Source organism: Hyla sarda, chromosome 9 (assembly GCF_029499605.1).
Source record: "Hyla sarda isolate aHylSar1 chromosome 9, aHylSar1.hap1, whole genome shotgun sequence".
Classification (NCBI taxonomy): domain Eukaryota; kingdom Metazoa; phylum Chordata; class Amphibia; order Anura; family Hylidae; genus Hyla; species Hyla sarda.
The window spans coordinates 56082574-56101298 of NC_079197.1; the positions used below are offsets into that span (position 1 = coordinate 56082574).

At 43.1% G+C, this 18725-nt stretch overlaps 1 protein-coding gene across 4 annotated transcripts in view; it reads left to right on the plus strand.

Annotated features, from left to right (window-relative positions):
- Positions 1-18725, plus strand: part of DLG3 (discs large MAGUK scaffold protein 3) — a 390374-nt gene that overhangs the window by 62998 nt on the left and 308651 nt on the right. For 2 of the 4 annotated variants that reach the window (XM_056540773.1, XM_056540774.1), the window contains exon 1: positions 5795-6834. The exons of the other annotated variants lie outside the window; for them this stretch is intronic. In XM_056540773.1, the coding sequence (XP_056396748.1) occupies positions 6502-6834 (333 nt within the window). In that variant the 5' untranslated portion in view covers positions 5795-6501. Of the gene's footprint in view, positions 1-5794; positions 6835-18725 lie in introns of those variants that run through there. 4 annotated transcript variants of the gene reach the window in all.

Sequence of the window (18725 nt, forward strand, 5' to 3'; positions counted from 1 at the left end):
TAAATTTCTTAATTTTTTTCATCTCTCCGATACCATTCCTCCTAAATGTTTTTTCTATCCTTTAAATTCTGGTCTGGGGTCCTTCTATTGGCAGGGTAAATCTCCTAGATTGAGTCAAGCTCTTCTCCAGGCGCCTAAACATGAGGTGGCTTGGCAGCCCCGAATCTCTATAATTATTTCCTTTGTTCCTGGTGTACGCAGCCTGGTGGATCGACCTGGATCTCTCCAACGTGGCTACAGCCTTGGCGGGTGCTCTGATGTGTTCCTATGAGTCTCTCACTAATACGCTTTATAGGAGCACTGCGTCCTCCTCTCTCCCAACTCCGTTGCCCACGACTGCTGTGGTTTGGGGTTAGTGGTGTCTAGCTGTTTCCCTAGCCTATAGTCTCTCCCAGTGCACTCCTGTGGGCGAATTCACATTTTCCTCCCCTGCAGGGGTTGGAGGCTGCTGTATTTTGGAACTCCCATGGAGTCAGGTTTGCCTCTCATTTGATTGGGGAAGGTCTCTCCTTTCCTTCCTTTTCTGACATTCAGGACTGTTTTGCTGTCCCCAGTGGTGCCTTTTTTAGGTATCTGCAGCTTAGACATGTGGTACGGTCACAATTTGACTCCCTGGAAGTTACTCCTGTTTTTAATGATGTGGAGTTGCTCCTGGGTACTACTGATCTCGTTAAACCTCTCACACAGTCGTACGCTCTCTTTCATTCTGTGGGTCCTAGTCCTTTTGATACTGCTTATTTAAAGTGGGTGGAGGATATTCCTATGCTCTCGGAGGATATGTGAAAGGAGGTGGTCCTGACCTATTACTCTTCTGTTGTCAGTGCAAGGGACTTCTCAATCCAGTTTCGTTTTATCCTGCGTCTCTATTATACACCGGTTAGGCTGAAAAGAATTGGGGTTTCCCCTTCAGATGCCTGCTTTAGGTGTCAGTCTGAGGTTGGCACCCCTTTACATTATATGTGGGAGTGTGTCTGTGTGGTCCCATTTTGGAGAGAGGTGATGGGTTTTCTCTCAGATCACTTGGAATTTCCCTATGTCTTGACCCCTGAGCTTTTTCTTTTGGCCCTAGTTAATGGTTTGGAGAGCAGCTCCCATAGGCGTCTGCTGATCAGATTTTTGTTATTTTGTGCCCCGTAAGGTGCTTATCATGGCATGGAAGGATCCCGTGACCGCACTTTGGTCTCGCTGGAAAGCAATGATGAATAAATATGTCCCCTGATATCAATCCCTGTATGCTAGTAGGCAATGCCCTAAAAAGTTGACAAGGTTTGGGTACCCTGGCTTTTGATTATTGGGGAATCTGCTGATGTTCCGGCTCAGATATCTCCTAGAATCTAGTGGGCTTTGTTTTTCCTATGTCTTGTATTTTGAGGGGGGGGGGGGGGGGAATCTTCCGGAGTGTGAATGTGTTGTATGACAGGTTGTCTGTTGGAGTGGTTGTACTGGGTTGTTTGTTTGGCACCTGGTGCTTATGGCTGTTTTCTGCGTCCTACTCTTTTATACTGCTGTTTTCTGCATCCTACTCTTTTATACTGCTAGGCATGCTACTGTGTTTCTCTTGCAAGCGTGCGTTCATTTGTGGGACATTTTCCCTGGAAAGACTATGTAATCCCTGAAACCTTTGCCGAATTGTGTTGCCTTGGTGCTTTGTTTTTTCTCTTGTTGTATTATTACTAAAAGCTAAAATAAATACTTTCACACTAGTCGCCTACAGACATTGTCCAATGATCAAGGGCATACATACCATAGTGGCAAACCATGTGGCTGCTATGGGGCACTTAGAAAGAGAAGGCCCCATCCTTGTTAGTCCCATTCCATTTTTCTAGTGATGATATACGGTGCAGAACTCCTTTCTCCAGGGAACTGCAAATTTAATGGAGGATGTATTTACCATGTCCTGCATGTTCATGATAGTTGTATTTAGTAAAGTGTGAACATAGACCTGTACTCCAATGCAATACCAGTGCAAGTCATTTGTGATTCCTTTTCGGTTGGAATCCATGCCACATTTTTTAGCTTTGTTTAGTATACATGTCTAACAAACATGTGACCTATTACTAGGATATACTTAATTAATAAGTGTTATCATGTTTTATGCTTGGACTAAGGGCACATCAGCCCGAAACGCATAGGCCACTACGCTCCTGTGTACCTGTTTTTGTTTTGTTTTTCAAATTCAAGTTTTATTGAAAGTTTTCAGTTAACAAAATATGAAACAAACATTGTCCAATATAACAGATGGACAAAAGAAGGAATTGTATAAGCCATCAACATTACACAATAGTAGAGATACAGCAGATCAGATCATATGAATGTGAGTTAGAATAGGAATAGATAGATCCTGATCTAATACAGGCTAGGTAATGCAAGCTAGCAGTGGGTCCTCTACTCAGAACAACCAATGACATTAGAACACAATGGCTAAAAGCAAATAGCACAGGTGAAGAAGTAGGAGAGAAAGGAATAAGATGGGAGCATAAGAAGTAAGAAGGGAAGAGTGGATAGGGGGAGAGAAGGGGGACGACTGTGTACCTGTTTTATTCAGATGCCTCAATAAAGTGGATATTTTACCTGCTACCTGGTGCTGGATGCTTTCCTTTGTTTGCTGTTTGCCCTGGAAGAGAACGCCACTCTACCAGTCAGAGCACGGGAGCGGAAGCGAGGATTGGAGTGGATTTACTTAGCAAGAGTGAATGTATTTACCAATGGGTCAAGAAAAGCCAGGGGAAATAAACAAGAGATCTTTCTGTCCTAGGGACAAAATAAGACAGCATTATAGGAGGCCCATATCAATATTTGCTATGCGGCCCCATCTCTTCTATGTACGCCAATGATGCAATTGGATTGTTTGTCACGAAGTAGGACACAGGGCCCATTCCACCCAAGCATTTACCATCTGAGCCTCAGTGCTGCAGCAATGTTATATAATCCCGAACATTACATATTCTTATAAACCAAATGCGGTGAACACTCGCATAATCGTGTGATCACCAGGATTCTACAATTAAAACCGAGCTTCTGAATCTATCTAGAAGAGCGGATAAGAGACCAAATACTAAATTGTCCACCAGGCTCAATGCATCATTCATTGAATTTAAAAGCGTGAATGCTGTATGTATCATAAACCACCACTGCTTCAGAGTAAGGACCACTTGTAAAAGCAAATATCTTTTATTGATAAGCAATATGAATACACATGAAGGATGTTGAAAGAACAAAAGACATGGACACAGAAAAATGGTGGTGACCAGGGAAGGGGGGTAACAAGAGCAAATTCAGGTCCAGTGCGAAGTTAGCTATGAGGTAGTAACAAAACAAATGGAAGCACCAGTATGTTTGTGATGACCAATGGTGTCATTATATAAGGTACACATGTGTATAAAAATGCATAGTAAAACGATATACCAAGATAAGTATCAATAACATATGTACCATTATATAAAGTACAATTGTGCATGAAAAAAGTGCAAAAATAAAGGGATGTATCAATAACATGAATAGCAAATCCAAAGGTGCACAATAATATGGAGAAAAGAAACTCCAGCGCACAAAGACCATGGAAAGTGTTACGTCGAGCGCTCCGGGTCCCTGCTCCTCCCCGGAGCGCTCGCGGCGTTCCTCTCTCTGCAGCGCCCCGGTCAGACCCGCTGACCGGGAGCGCTGCACTGACACTGCCGGCGGGGATGCGATTCGCATAGCGGGACGCGCCCGCTCGCGAATCGCATCCCAAGTCACTCACCTGTCCCGGCCCCCGGCTGTCATGTCCTGGCGCGCGCGGCTCCTCTCCTTAGGGCGCGCGGGCGCGCCCGCTCTCTAAGATTTAAAGGGCCAGTGCACCAATGATTGGTGCCTGGCCCAATCAGCCTAATTAGCTTCCACCTGCTCCCTGGCTATATTACCTCACTTTCCCTGCAGTTCCCTGCCGGATTTTGTTGCCTTGTGCCAGTGAAAGCGTTTAGTGTTGTCCAAAGCCTGTGTTCCAGATCTTCTGCTATCCACATTGACTACGAACCTTGCCGTCTGACCTTGCCTCTGTCTAGTCCTTCTGTCCCACGCCTTCTCAGCAGTCAGCGAGGTTGAGCCGTTGCCAGTGGATACGACCTGGTTGCTACCGCCGCTGCAAGACCATCCCGCTTTGCGGCGGGCTCTGGTGAAAACCAGTCGCAACTTAGAACCGGTCCACCGACACGGTCCACGCCAATCCCTCGCTGACACAGAGGATCCACATCCAGCCTGCCGAATCGTGACAGAAAGAACACAGTGGCTCTCAAAATAAAAGCCATCCCTATGATCCCCAGTCACCCACCACACCAACACTTTTCGCCCAAGCGATTTTTTTCTCCCTCATTCTGTCTCTCATAGTTGAGATATACCTATGATGAAAATTACAGGCCTCTCTCATCTTTTTAAGTGGGAGAACTTGCACAATGAGTGGCTGACTAAATACTTTTTTGCCCCACTGTATGTACATCGCAGGGGAATGGAGCATGTCACCCACTCCCCTAGTTAATAGATTATGATTCCATCAGGTTTCAGAAATAAGACCTGGTGCGACGAATCCCTCAGTCCCTGTACTACTACCCCCAACATGGAACAGACTGTTTCATGATGGGGTTAGTAGTACAAACACTACTGTAGTCTCCCTAGCTGCCCACAGACTCCAGCAGCCGGGGGAACTACTACTCCCATCATGGAACATGGACTCTGGACAACATGGACTCTGTTTCATAATGGGGTTAGTAGTACAAACACTACTGTAGTCTCCCCAGCTGCCCAGAGACTCCCGCAGCCGGGGAAACTACTACTCCTATCATGGAAACTAGTCTATTTCATGATGGGAGTAGTAGTACCCCCGCTGTGGGAATCTGTAGGCGGCTGACTTTTTCACAGTTAACAGATGAAAAAACTGATGAAAAAGGATGCCACTAAATGGCATTCCTTTGAATCAGTGTGCATCCGTTTGTTAGTATGATCTGTTTGGGCCGCAATATGGGAGAATAGCAGGACAGGAAACAATGGCTGTGGGAACCTAATCTTGATGGTTCCGTTTCTGTCTTTCCATAACAAATTTTACACTGTAACCATTTTAATATCTGAGTATATTCCCACTTTCCGTACAAAATTCATATTCTCTGCTAAAACACTGAGGCAGGACTATACTATAGCATTAGGTTGTGTAGTCCACATAAAGTGGAGGGACCAATGCAATTATAACAAGAAAGCAGAACAGGTGCATTGCTGAATAGAATTCTGTGACTCTCCAGCTTCGCTGCCCATCTCTCCAGTCTCCTAACATGTGATAGACATCTTTCAGATTTCCTTTTGTCTGCATGTTCAGCGTAGACTACAGAACATTCTATGGCTCCATCCAGCGCATCTGTCACTGTGAATCATTACAGCACACATCTAATTCCTCCACTCAATGCCCTGCTGCATGCTGGAAGAAGGACATACTAGGGCTGATGATGCTTAGTAGCACTTGTCAACCTCAAAATGAGGCAATAAAGCTTCAGTGGGTGGGTGTTTCTTCTCTGCTCTGATTTTGTATCCTTGAATAAAATGTCGGTGGCCCTCCCCCTTGCCATTCTCTCCCTCCCCCCTTAGAATCTGTCAGCTGCAGATCCCGGTCTCCGTTAACTCTTTCTTGATTAACTCTCCAGCTACTAGGGCAGCCTCCACTTGAAAGCCAAGCTCTATGCACTGCAGGCCTTCTTCTGGCATTTCGAGGGTTACAGCCGGTGGTGGTGCTGATGCTGCTGCTGGTTCCTGATTGGCTGAAGCCAGGAGATGCTGCATCCAGAGGCAGAGAAGCAGCAGCTCCATCAGGGACCAGCAGTCCAGCCTCCTCTGCACACTGTCCAGGAGCAGCCAGCACCCAGCCGTAGGCACCCACACCCGACCCTGGGCCTGAAAGAACGAGCAGCCCATTGCCCCATTGCTCACTGCTGAGAGAGAGAAAGCAAAAAGGCAAGACAGAAGAACGCCATCTTTACATTAAGGGATCTTGGAGGGAGCACAGGCGACTGCATTTTATTTAACCCCCTCCTCATAACAGACCCCCCACACCAAGAAGAAGGAGGAGGAGGAAAGACCTGCAGGATTTATGCTCAGGAAATCTGTATTTCTAATGCTAATAATAAGGGCAGTTTTTATATATTATTCCCGGTGATTACACTCATTGGATTTTCTTTTTCTATAAATTTTTTGCTTTTTCTTCACCCCCCCACTGGCCACATATGCCATCTGCCTTTATATTTTTTATTATGCTGATATTTTGATGTCTTTGGGGCATTTTGTGTCCAATCCAGGGTAAATATTGAGCACTGCCTAGATTTTCAAGTGATTTATTTTTTTTTTCACTGGAATATATTGCCTGGAGACATGGCCCTGTGAGAAAAAGCTGAGCTGCTGCCATATTCATCCAGCCTTATTTCGGGGGTGTAGATTGTGGGTGCTGGGTTGATCTGTCATTAGGTTTTATTCATTTTGAAGTCGGATTTTATGATGCACAAACATCATCATTGCTGCAAGTGCCCTGAGTGTTACGAGGCGTCTCGCATGTCTGCTCTGCGCAGGATGGAACCCCCAACATATGGAGAGTGGCAGCATGAGCAGTATGGGGGTGGCTATGGAGGTTACAGCTCTCAGACCCTCCCGTCACAACCTGCTGTCACCCCGACGGCTCGTGGAAAAGCAAAGCTTGTTCCAGCCACACGTGAAAACCTCACCCCAACCTTGAAAGGGCCCCCCAAAAGTGCCACCCCAAAAATGAATGGCAACAGTCCCAACTGGTGGCCAGAGTGTACGTGCACCAATCGAGACTGGTATGAACAGGTGAGCGCCATGTGTTGTATGTTGCCTTTATCGCTCAACATTCCAGCTTTTTTTTTAGGCCTGAATATATCGATTGATCCCAAATAAGTGATCCCAGATATTGGTTTTATTGCATGTTTACCCATCAATGATTACAGTTATCACAGCATTACGATGTAGTTAGCTCTGAGACTGGATTGTTTTTACCAAAGGATATATTTTCTGTAAAACTTATGTTGGTCCACTTATATACCCCTATAACAGTGTTTCCCAACCCGAGTGCCTCCAGCTGTTGCAAAACTACACCTCCCAGCCTTTGGCTGTCCAGGAACGCAGGGAGTTGTAGTTTTGCAACAGCTGGAGGCACCCTGGTTGGGAAACACTACCCTAGAGCAGTGGTCTCCAACCTGCGGACCTCCAGCTGTTGCAAAACTACAACTCCCAGCATTCCCGGACAGCCAAAGGCTGTCCTGGCAGGCAGGGAATTGTAGTTTTGCAACAGCTGGAGGCACCCTGGTTGGGAAACACTGCCCTAGAGCTGTGGTCTCCAACCTGCGGACCTCCAGATGTTGCAAAACTACAACTCCCAGCAGGCCCGGACAGCCAACGGCTGTCCGGGCCTGCTGGGAGTTGTAGTTTTGCAACATCTGGAGGTCGCAGGTTGAAGACCACTGCCCTAGGGTATTACACTGTACACACTGCACCCTCTTTCTATATGTAAAATCTACATTTTAATGATTATATATATATATATATATATATATATATATATATATACGCACACACAATTTTCTTTCAAAACATGTAAGATAAAAATGTTACTAATCTAGAAAGATATAAGCTCTGTATATAGTCACAAACAGGAATGAATAACATGCAGAGTGTGCTTGCTGTATGTCTGCCATATCACATTGTATAACGAATAGTGAGTGCTACAAGATTGTATAATGCATGTCTGGGTGTGGGTGTATGTAATGGTGCTGTTTCAATAAAATATGGTGGTATAGAGTCAGGTATCCATGTTTTTATTACAGTTATGTAACCTTATTTTGGAGATTATTTTGCATCCAAAATGGCACACGTAGAAATTTATTTTTTTACATACGTGAATCTTGCACATTGTGTGGGTGGATGCACATATGCAGCTTCCTCAGGGCTTTGAGCAGTCTACTCTGCAGGTGGAAGTGCTATCATATCATTAAGCCAATAACTAGAATATTGGGGAGCAAGGAGGTTTTAATAGGCCTATCTACAGGCTATATGGACCGCACTGTAGGGGGGGGAATCTTAATAAAAGAACCTGTTGTATGTATAGTATGGAGAAGTGTATTGTAAGACTGTATTTAATGGTGGAGTAAATGCAGTTTTCAGCATGAATGAGGCAGGTTAGCCTGTGAGGTAGTGGTAATTGGTAGTATCTGGGCTATGGAACTTGTTTAATCGTGAGGTAAAGCGGCTTCAGCCAAGACCCCCACACCACCACCATACACATATAGTAATATGTCAGATGCCTGTTCAATGTGCCAGACCAAGGAGGAGTACTCCTCAACAGGTGCTCCCCTTTACTTCAGGTAGTTGGACTGTAACAGCAGAGACTCACACAGGCAAAATGCCTGCCCCCATCCCATCTGCTTCTCATCCTGGGTCATCTAAGTGCTTTGTTTCTTTGACCTCCATCAATATTCTTTATTGCTACTGAAGCTCCCAATAGAAATTCTAATCTATATCACCATCAGTTCTTGTCTATACAGTGTACTCTGTATTCCTCTTGACAAAACTAAATATCTATCTATCTATCTATCTATATATATGTATAGTCATTCATATGGACAAGGTTGGGGGAGTTTGTTTTCCAGCATTACAGTCCCAATCTGTTCAGAAAATGGACGGAGTAATCGGCAAGCTGTAAAATGGAGGCTGTATGGAAGAAATACTAGTGGGAGAAAAGGGATTTTTGCGTAGGTCTGCTGTGTGTTTTCACCACATATATGCATTATTTGTTTATTTATATACATTTTCTACTTTTTTTTGTGTTCATCCGAATATAAAATATTAGTGGTTGTGAATATAATGATATGATTGCAGGATAGTGCACAAGTAAAATGTGTATATCTTGGCTGCAGGGTATATATTATTTTAGATTTAGTAGGGGCATGCTACCTACAATCGCTTCTGATTTTTGTATGGTTTTAAGACATCCAAATTATTACAAAAAAAAATTAATTTCATGATAACAGGTAACTGGGAAACAGCATAAAATGTGATACTCAATATATATGTTTGTGAAACATTTCTACATACATATGCACACACAGCTATTCACACACACACTATGTGCATATGCATAGTGGCCCTGTACGCTTGTAAGTGGCTTGACAGCTGGTGACTTCCCTGAGGCAGGTTACTGGCAGTGTAAGAGTTAATCATCTTGGGAAGGGAGGAAAGAGTAGGAATTCAGTTACCATGGAAACCTTCTCCTCCTGCACAGATCACCATGTACCAGAATCTGTACACTCCCACCCCACCATCATGGCTTTTCACTCCCTCGCTTCCTTTTTCCTTATACCACTCTTTCTTTCTTGCCACATCCCTTACTCTCTTCTATTCATTGATCTGGTTACCAACATAAAATAGGGTAAAGTATCACTATACAATTAAGTGGACTCCTCTAGGTCATGGTGCCATCTCCTGAATTCAGTCCCTGAATTATAAGTCATGGCAGTCTGGACCCATCACACCAGGACCCATCACGCTTTCTTTCCTATACGGTTAAAAAAAAAAACAGCAACGTGTATGCCAACGCATAATGGCCAAGCATATGCCAGAAGAACACTCTTGACATACGTTGGTGCATGGGGCCTATGGACACGTCAGAACACTCCAAAAGTATTTCTCTGATTTGTTCAAAAATTTGATATGAACATAGCCTGAGTCATTTCACAACATATGACTGTATATGTATGTGTGTATGTTTGTATGTAATTCTGCTGTATTATCATGATCCACGAATAATTTTTGTTTCAATGATGAATTTAGCACCATACATGGTAATCCCACCATTAGGCAAAGTTTCCACTAGTTTTTTTTTCTGGCAGTTTTTGGAAAACTGCCACTGCAGTTTTTGATCCAAAGCCCTTATGGATCCACTTCTGACTTTGGCTCAAAAGCTGCAGGGGCAGTTTTCCAAAAACTGCCAGAAAAAAAAACAAGTGGAAACTTAGCCTAATAATAATTTCTTATTAAAGCACACCTGTTATAGTGCAATAAAAAGAAAAAAAAGTTATATGTTACTCAGGACCCAATCCTGATCATGTGCATATCATTTTTATGTGACTCGGACCTATATATCCAGATATATAAGCATTTATCTACTGGTGAGTTACTTTTTCATTGTGCAGGCTGGAGGGGGCGTGTCAGTCTGTCTCCCTCACAGGAGCAAGCCTGGGCTGTCAGCCAATCAGTACTCTCTACTCTGTAACCCTTTCCTCTCTGGTTTTATGCTGTGTCATGTTACACAGAGAAAGATACTTGCCTGCAGTAATCAGAAGACATTATGGTGAATTCATAACAGGATCAAATTTATAAATATAAGAATAGATCTTTATACAATTAGTGCAAGGATTTTTTTAGATAAAAGTACAGCATTTTTATGATTACATGTTCTATCTGTTTTATCTTCTCCAAGTAAAGCTGGGTGCTAATCAGCATAGCTGTCACTATGTGTGTCATTCATCTTTCACAGACTCCTGAATGTCTGATCAACTTCTTTGTCATTCAGGAGTCCGAGAAAGCTTTGACTATTTCAGCATGCTGGGAGTTGTAGTTTAGTAACAACTGAAGCTGCAGTGTTTGAAAATAACTGTGTTAGAGCAGTGTTGCCTCCAGCTGTTGTAAAACTACAGCTCCCGGCATGTCCACACATCTTTTATCTGTGGTTTTGCATACACTCATTAGAAATCTCCTATACTGGATATCGGTATGCTTTACGGCCGGTATCCAGTATGCTGTAAAATCTAGACTAGTCTGTCTGGCTAAAAGACAGGCGACCCCTAGTGGCGGCAATTTTGAGCTTGAATTTCAGGTGAAAATGATTTTTTTTTTTAACAGGTGTATATTGTGAAATGTCATATTATATTGAGTCCTGCAATATATGAAACATTTTTAACAATGACAGTGCCTCTTTAAGTCTGCCACTTGAAGTAAGTAACAAATACGTAGTTGACATGTTTAATGCCAACCTCCAAATACCCCCAATCCTGACAGTGTTTGTACAATCCTGCCAGCAGAACAGGTGCCATTTTCATCCTCATTGCTGAATGTAAACCTGAGATGTGTTGCACAACCCTGCACATCTATTGCCAAGCATGCCCTGATTAAATGTACCATGTTTTCTTCATTGTGTACTGCTTTCATTTCCACAATATTATAAAGAAGTCAGTGGTAACTGCCAGGAGCATGGAAGGCTACAGCAAACCACCCACTATTCTTTCTGTTTGCTAAGGAAATTAAGGGAGAAATAATGGGTGAAGATTAGAGCAAAGAGCAAAAAGACATAGGGGATGTCGGAACACAAAGTAGACTTTAGAACCCTTGTATTACTCCAGCGTATGCACTGATAGAAGCTTAGTAGCACCTTTCTACAGTCCTACATGTCCTGTACTGCTTTTGACCTGTGATGTGGACTAGATGCCCATTTGCAAACCAGGTGAGGGCTGGGGGCTTCAAAGCCAATTACTAGTTATAGTCTATAGGTACAAGACAAGGCTTCAGTATAGGTTGCAGGAGTACATCGTTGCTGAACGGACCCAGGACACAGCAGGTAAGAAGGTAAAATCCAATTTATTTGGTGCAACGCGTTTCCCTGCACAAGCGCAGATTCATCAGGCATGGGTCCGTTCAGCGCTGATGTACTCCTGCACCCTATACTGAAGCCTTGTCTTGTACCTATACAATGTGGAATCCACACCAGGAGGGCTGCAGACGGACCATTGTATCCAAGCGATTTCCATTGTTGTGTATGAGGCTACACAACCACCCAGGGTGAGCAGTTTAAAATTAGCTTTTACTCTCCCCTCCCCCCATCTCCGGTGGTATTACCCTATGGAGCGCCTTCTCTCCTGTTTTTAGAAAGTTATAGTCTATGGCAGTAGTCTCCAACCTGCGGACCTCCAGATGTTGCAAAACTACAACTCCCAGCATGCCTGGACAGCCAACGGCTGTCCGGGCATGCTGGGAGTTGTAGCTTTGCAACATCTGGAGGTCTGCAGGTTGAAGACCACTGGTCTATGGTTTCAACTTACAATGGTCATCCAGGAACCAATTGATATTGTAACTTGAGGGGCCTCTGTATTATATTCAACAGATCCGCCTGTTTAAAAGAAACCAGTGAATATTTTCATGCAGTCTGAACCCCAAGTCTGCTTGATGCCTCTTTACACAACAATGGGTGCTGTAAAAAAGTCTGTAATTATATGGTCCATATTGTGGAGCCAGTGTTTTACTTTTAGACTTTTCACATGTTTATGTACAATATACTTTAGCCATTTTACAGTCACAAAACATTAATGTCTATAGCATCAAGAAATGTTAAACATAAAACATGAAAAAAAAAAATAAAAATAAACAGATGCAATACGGATGCACAGTGATCTATAAGGCTAGGTTCACATTTCGGAATCTCCTGGCAGAAAGTTTCCGCCCAGAGATTACGATTGCGGCCAGCGCCGACTGAATCAGTCGGCGCTAGGACCGTGTGGACACTGCAGTCTCCATTAGACTACATTGTGTTCCGCGAGTATTTCCGCCTGAAGAATGAGCAATGCCATTCTTCAGGCAGAAATTTCCAAGTGGATCTCCTGTTCACAAATTTCACTTCACAAATTCCAAAGTGTGAATTTGTGAACGGAAACCCATTCACTATACTATACATTTTAGCAAGCAGAATTTGTGCCTGCAATTTCAAAGCAGAATTGCAGGCGAAAATTCCATAGTGTGAGCCTAGCCTAAGCCAATCAGCAGCCACAACAGTCACACTCCGTACTTCTGGCATCACCGCTCAGTGATGGGAGCCATGGTGCCAGGAGTACACACCGTATCGCCGAGGCCACTGGGGTAATCATGTTAGTTTTCTTATGTGGCAGAGGAGCTTTTTGGGTACCTCAGACATCCAGGCCCAGGTGCAACAACTTTCTCTGCAACCTTTAAAGGGGTACTACCGTGCTGACAACTTATCTCCTATCTAAAGGATAGGGGATAAGTTGCCTGATCGCGCGGGGTCCAGCCGCTGGGGACCCCCGCGATCTCGCACGCAGCACCCCGCTCTCATCAGGCCCCGGAACGAACATATGCTCCGGGTCTGACTGCCGATCACGGGCACGGAGTATCGCGACGTCACGGCTCCGCCCCCATGTGACATCACACTCCGCCCCCTCAATGTAAGTCTATGGCAGGGGGCGAGACAGCTGTCTCGCCCCCTGCCATAGACTTGCATTGAGCCGGCGGAGTGTGACGTCACACGGGGGCGGAGCGTGATGTCACACGGGGGCGGAGCCGTGACATCACGATCATCAGACCTGGAGCGGATGCTTGCTCCGGGGCCTGATGAGAGCGGGGTGCTGCGTGCGAGATCGCGGGGGTCCCCGCGCGATCAGGCAACTTATCCCCTATCCTTTAGATAGGAGATAAGTTGTCAGCACGGTAGTACCCCTTTAAGTTATGCCTCTGCTTACCAAACTCCGCTTTGCCTCCAAAACTCACTACACACATAGGGCTGCCACCGGAAAGCCTTGTGTGTATGGTGAGCTAGATATACGCAGCATATTTCCCGCTGCTGCTGCAAATTTTGTGCAGCGTGAAATACGCTGCGTATACGCCAGGTGGGAACGTACCCTTAAGGTATTTCAGGTGGAGTAAATACATTTTTAATGTGAAATTTATGTCAACAAGATTTTGTCCATACAATATAGCAACATAGTTTGAGACTGGAACAATGCATACAGCCATCCAGTTTACTGGATTATTATGCTGTAGTGTTGATCCAGAGGAAGGCAAAAATAATAATAATAATAATAATAAAAACATGAATTAGAAGCCAATTTTGATTAGAAAAACTGTTTCTTGATTCCAAATCTAGCAATCAGAATACATCCCTGGATCAATAACAAGAGAGTTTAGTAAGTATAAATTGTAATATTTTTTCCATTCCAAAAAAACATCCAGGCCTCTTTTGAACTCTTTTAGTGATTTCACCATTACCATTTCCTCTGGCAAAAAGGGTTCCACAGTCTCACTACTCTTTTATAGTAGAGAATCCCCTTTTGTGTTGGTGTAAAACCCATTTCTCCTTTAGATATATTTATACATAGTTATTAGGTTGCCCCACAAACATATATTATCTAAATAACTCTAGTTTTCTTTGTCTTTCTGGGTACTGTATTCACCCATTCCACTTGTTAGCCATACCACTCTAGTTGCCTGCCTTTGAACCTGCTTAAAGGGGTTCTCCACTGGAAAACATTTTTTTTTAATTAACTGGTGCCAGAAAGTTAAACAGATTTGTAAATTACTTCTATTTAAAAGTCTTAATCCTTCCAGTACTTATCAGCTGCTGTATGATCCACAGGAAGTTCTTTTCTTTTTGAATTTCCTTTCTGTCTGACCACAGTGCTCTCTGCTGACACCTCTTACCATTTTAGGAACTGTCCAGAGCAGATTAGGTTTTCTATGAGGATTTGCTCCTACTCTATACAGTTCCTAAAATGGACAGAGGTGTCAGCAGAGAGCACTGTGGTCAGGCAGAAAGGAAATTCAAAAAGAAAAGAATTTCCTCTGTAGCATACAGCAGCTGATAAGTACTGGAAGGACTAAGATTTTTCAATAGAAGTAATTTACAAATCTGTTTAAAGGGGTAATCCAAAGGATAGGGGATAAGATGCCTGATCGTGGGGGTCCCGCCGCTTGGGACCCCCGTGATCTTGCACGCGGCACCCCGTTAGAATCAGTCCCCGGAGTGTTCGCTCCGGGTCCGATTACTGGTGATCATGGGGACGGAGCGTTGTGACGCCACGGCTCCACCCCCTGTGACATCATACTCCGCCCCCTAAATGCAAGCCTATGTGAGGGGGCGTGACAGCTCCAGGGACTGATTCTAACGGGGTGTCACGTGCAAGATCACAGGGGTCCCAGGCGGCGGGACCCCCGCGATCAGGCATCTTATCCCCTATCCTTTGGATAGGGGATAAGATGTCTTAGCGCCGGAGTACCCCTTTAACTTTTCTGCACAAGTTGATTTAAAAAAAAAAAAAAAAATGCTTTCCAGTGGAGTACCCCTTTAAAGCTCTACGATGTTTTCCTTTGCTAATTTTCCATCATATTATCTCTACATAAAATTAATCTTGAGCCTGGGTTCACACACAATGTTTTGTTTAGTATTTAAGTCAGTATTTTGATACCTATTATTATCCAAATCCAGGAGTGGAACTGACCCAGAGGAAAACTGAAGCTTTCTCTGTGTACTGAACCCATTACTGGTTTTGCCTAAAAATACTGACCAAAATACTGTGAGGAAGATTTATCAAAACCGGTGTAGAGGAACAAAGGATCAGTTTCCCATAGCAACCAGAATGCTTCTTTAGTTTTTAAAAAGACCTTTGAAATATAAAGATCAGATGCACCACTCTTCCTCTGCACAGTTTTGATAAAACTCCCCCTATGTGTGAACCCAGCCTTAAAGGTTTCATTTTTTTACAACAATTGAGGAACACAATAGGCAGACACTTCCTGTAGGGAGTGTTCACACAATGCAAATGAAGAAAAATAAATGTACTCAAAACCTGTTGTGGTTCACTTACAGAAATGCTGCACATTTTCTGATGCAGAAAATTTGCAGCATATCAGATATGTGTGAATATTCCTGTATGTGTTAATGATTCGAAAACTTTTCCCAATAAAGTTAACTTCTTAAGGACACAGACCATTTTTGCCTGAAAGGGGTACTCCGGTGGAATAAATTTTTTTTTAAATCAACTGGTGCCAGAAAGCTAAACAGATTTGTAGATGACTTCTATAAAATAAACTTTACCCTTCCAGTACTTTTTAGATGTATGCTACAGAGGAAATTCTTTTTTTTTTTTTTTTTTTTTCTTTTTTGTCTTGTCCACAGTGCTCTCTGCTGACATCTGATGCCCATATCAGGAACTGTCCAGAGGAGGAGAAAATCCCCTTTGCAAACCTATGCTGCTCTGGACAGTTCCTGACATGGACAGAGGTGTCAACAGAGAACACTGTGGACTAGACAAAAAAAAATTTCAAAAAGAAAAGAATTTCCTCTGTAGCATATAGCTGCTAAAAATACTGGAAGGGTAAAGATTTTTTAACAGAAGTCATTTACAAATCTATTTAACTTTCTGGCACCAGTTGATTTAAAAAAGAATGTTTTCCACCGGAGTACCCCTTTAAGGATACAGACAATTTCATTTTTGCATTTTCATTTTTTCATCCTCGACTTCTAAGAGGCAAAACTTTTTCATCTTCAGACCCATATGAGGGCTTGTTTATTGCAGGACCAATTGTACTTTGTAATAACATCTTTCATTTTAACATTTTATTTTAATAACTCGGACATTTACGCACGAGGTGATACCAAATATGTTGCCTTTATTTTTACATTTTGTTTCGTAAAATGGAAATTTTCATTATTGACTTCTATAAAAAAAAGTTTTTTTCCTTTTCTTTTTACACTTTTTTGTCCCCACAGGGGACTATTAATTGTCATTTTTGCACTGATCAGTGTTTTCAGCGATCTACTTCTCTGGCCTGCTAGAAGGCAGACCAGAGAAGAAGACTGCAGCAGGCAGCTGGAGCAGGTGAATGGAACTACGCTGGCCATCTTAACACTTTGGACCACCGCAATTTCACTGCAGGTGGTCCAATGTGTTTGTGTAAACCTCTGCTATACTTCAGATGCTGTAATTAATCACAACATCTGTAGGGTTAATGGTGGACATCATTGGGATCACTGATGTCCGCCATTATCCATGAGGTCCCGGCTGCTGATCACAGCGGGCGACGTAGTGATCGCCGAACCATGCAGCGTACATGTACGTTGTTGTGCACTAAGTCCTGGGGCACAGAGACGTACATGTACGTTGCGTGTCCTCTAGGCGTTAACAAATTTTGATGCTTGTCCAAATCCCTCTTCATCCAACTGTCCACTAATCTTCATCGCAGAAGATTCCCATTGTTGTAAAAAATCTGACAATAGGTAGCTACTTGTTGTGGATAGTGTTTTTCTAGTAGGGTGTGTGCTACACACAAAAAAAAAGTTCCAGTGACTTGGCATCACTTCTAACGTAAGGAAGCATGATATAGCTTTCTGGTGCTCACATTGAACAACAGCAGATGCGTGCTATGAACCACATTGCAATGGTTGGAGGTGCAGTAAGGGAAAGTGGTGGGAATACAGTAAAAACCAGCAAAGGTGATAAGATGGCTGTCCTGCTTTTCCCGTTTCCTCATGCAGTGTTTCTTCTGCTGTTAAATGGTACTGTGACATATAAAAGGTGTAAAAAAAAAAAAAAAAAAAAAAGTCATTTTTTAAGTGTTTCTTCATACAAAAAGAAAAAATAACTATATTCTGAGGTCATGAAGTTAAAAGAAAGAATATGTTCATACTAAGGAAATTCAATGGGATTCCACTGCGCATTGCACACTCCAGGAGTGTGTACCTGATGTTCTGTAAATTATATTATAGGGTTTAAATAACATAATAGTTAAAAGGGTACTACTGGGAACTTAATCCATAGCCCATCCTTTCCCTCTCACCAACCAATTTATTTGACTAAATATCATTCATTAGCTATATAAAGCAGTTTTCCTCTTTCAGCTGTCACTTACATGCAGGGAGTTAGAGAAAGACGTCATTATCAGATCCACCTTGTCTTAGTGCAGTGTTTCCCAAACGTGGTCCTCAAGCACCCCCAACAGTCCATGTTTTCTGGATTTCCTTAGTCTTTCACAGATGATATAATTATGGTCAGTGAATCAAGCATCACCACAGTTAAATCACCTGTGAAAGACTAAGGAAATCCAGAAAAAATGACCTGTTGGAGGTGCTTGAGGACCGCATTTGGCAAACACTGTCTTAGTGCACAGCCCTCACTGAGAGTAGTCCCCACCCTAATGGAAGACAAACCCCACGGGGGGGAGATTTATCAAAACCTGTGCAGAGAGTGGGGCAGTTGCCCATAGCAACCAATCTGATTTCTTTTTTCATTTTTAAAGAGGCCTGTGAAAAATGAAAGAAGCAATCTCCCCTTAAGCATCTCCTAAGCACATAACACTGCTCTTTGCAATATGTAGATCTTATCTCTGACTGCTGCTATTCAGAGCCCATCATGATTTATTGCTTGAGGAAAATTTAGTTTGAAAGAAAAAGTGTGTGCTGCTCACTGTGTTTACAGCAACAAAGCATGCACACAGATAGTAAGAGCAATCTGCTGCCAGCCATTACACAGAATCAGTGTACTGAAGAGACAAAAAAGAACAGAGGAGCGCGATCCTAGTGTATTATCAAAAACATTAAAATCAAAGTGTTCAACACATATGTGCTCACCAGAGTTGGTTATGCTCAGAGCATAACATCTACAACAGCGCATCAATAGTGGGTCAGCAGCCCAGGAGAACCCGATCATCCAAGGAGGTCGGCAGGCAGTAGTAAAACAGACAATTAAAAAGGAAGAAATTTTCTCCAAAGCCAGGCGCTTCTCCCAATAAAAAGTTATCTTTATTCCGTCAGGAAAGACATAAAAAGTTGGTATAAAAAGCACTTTCAATGCGTTTCTAGCTCGGACTGTGCTCTTTATCAAGACGTGCAGAATCACACTGACTGCTGGGAGTTGTAGTATGCGCTGCAA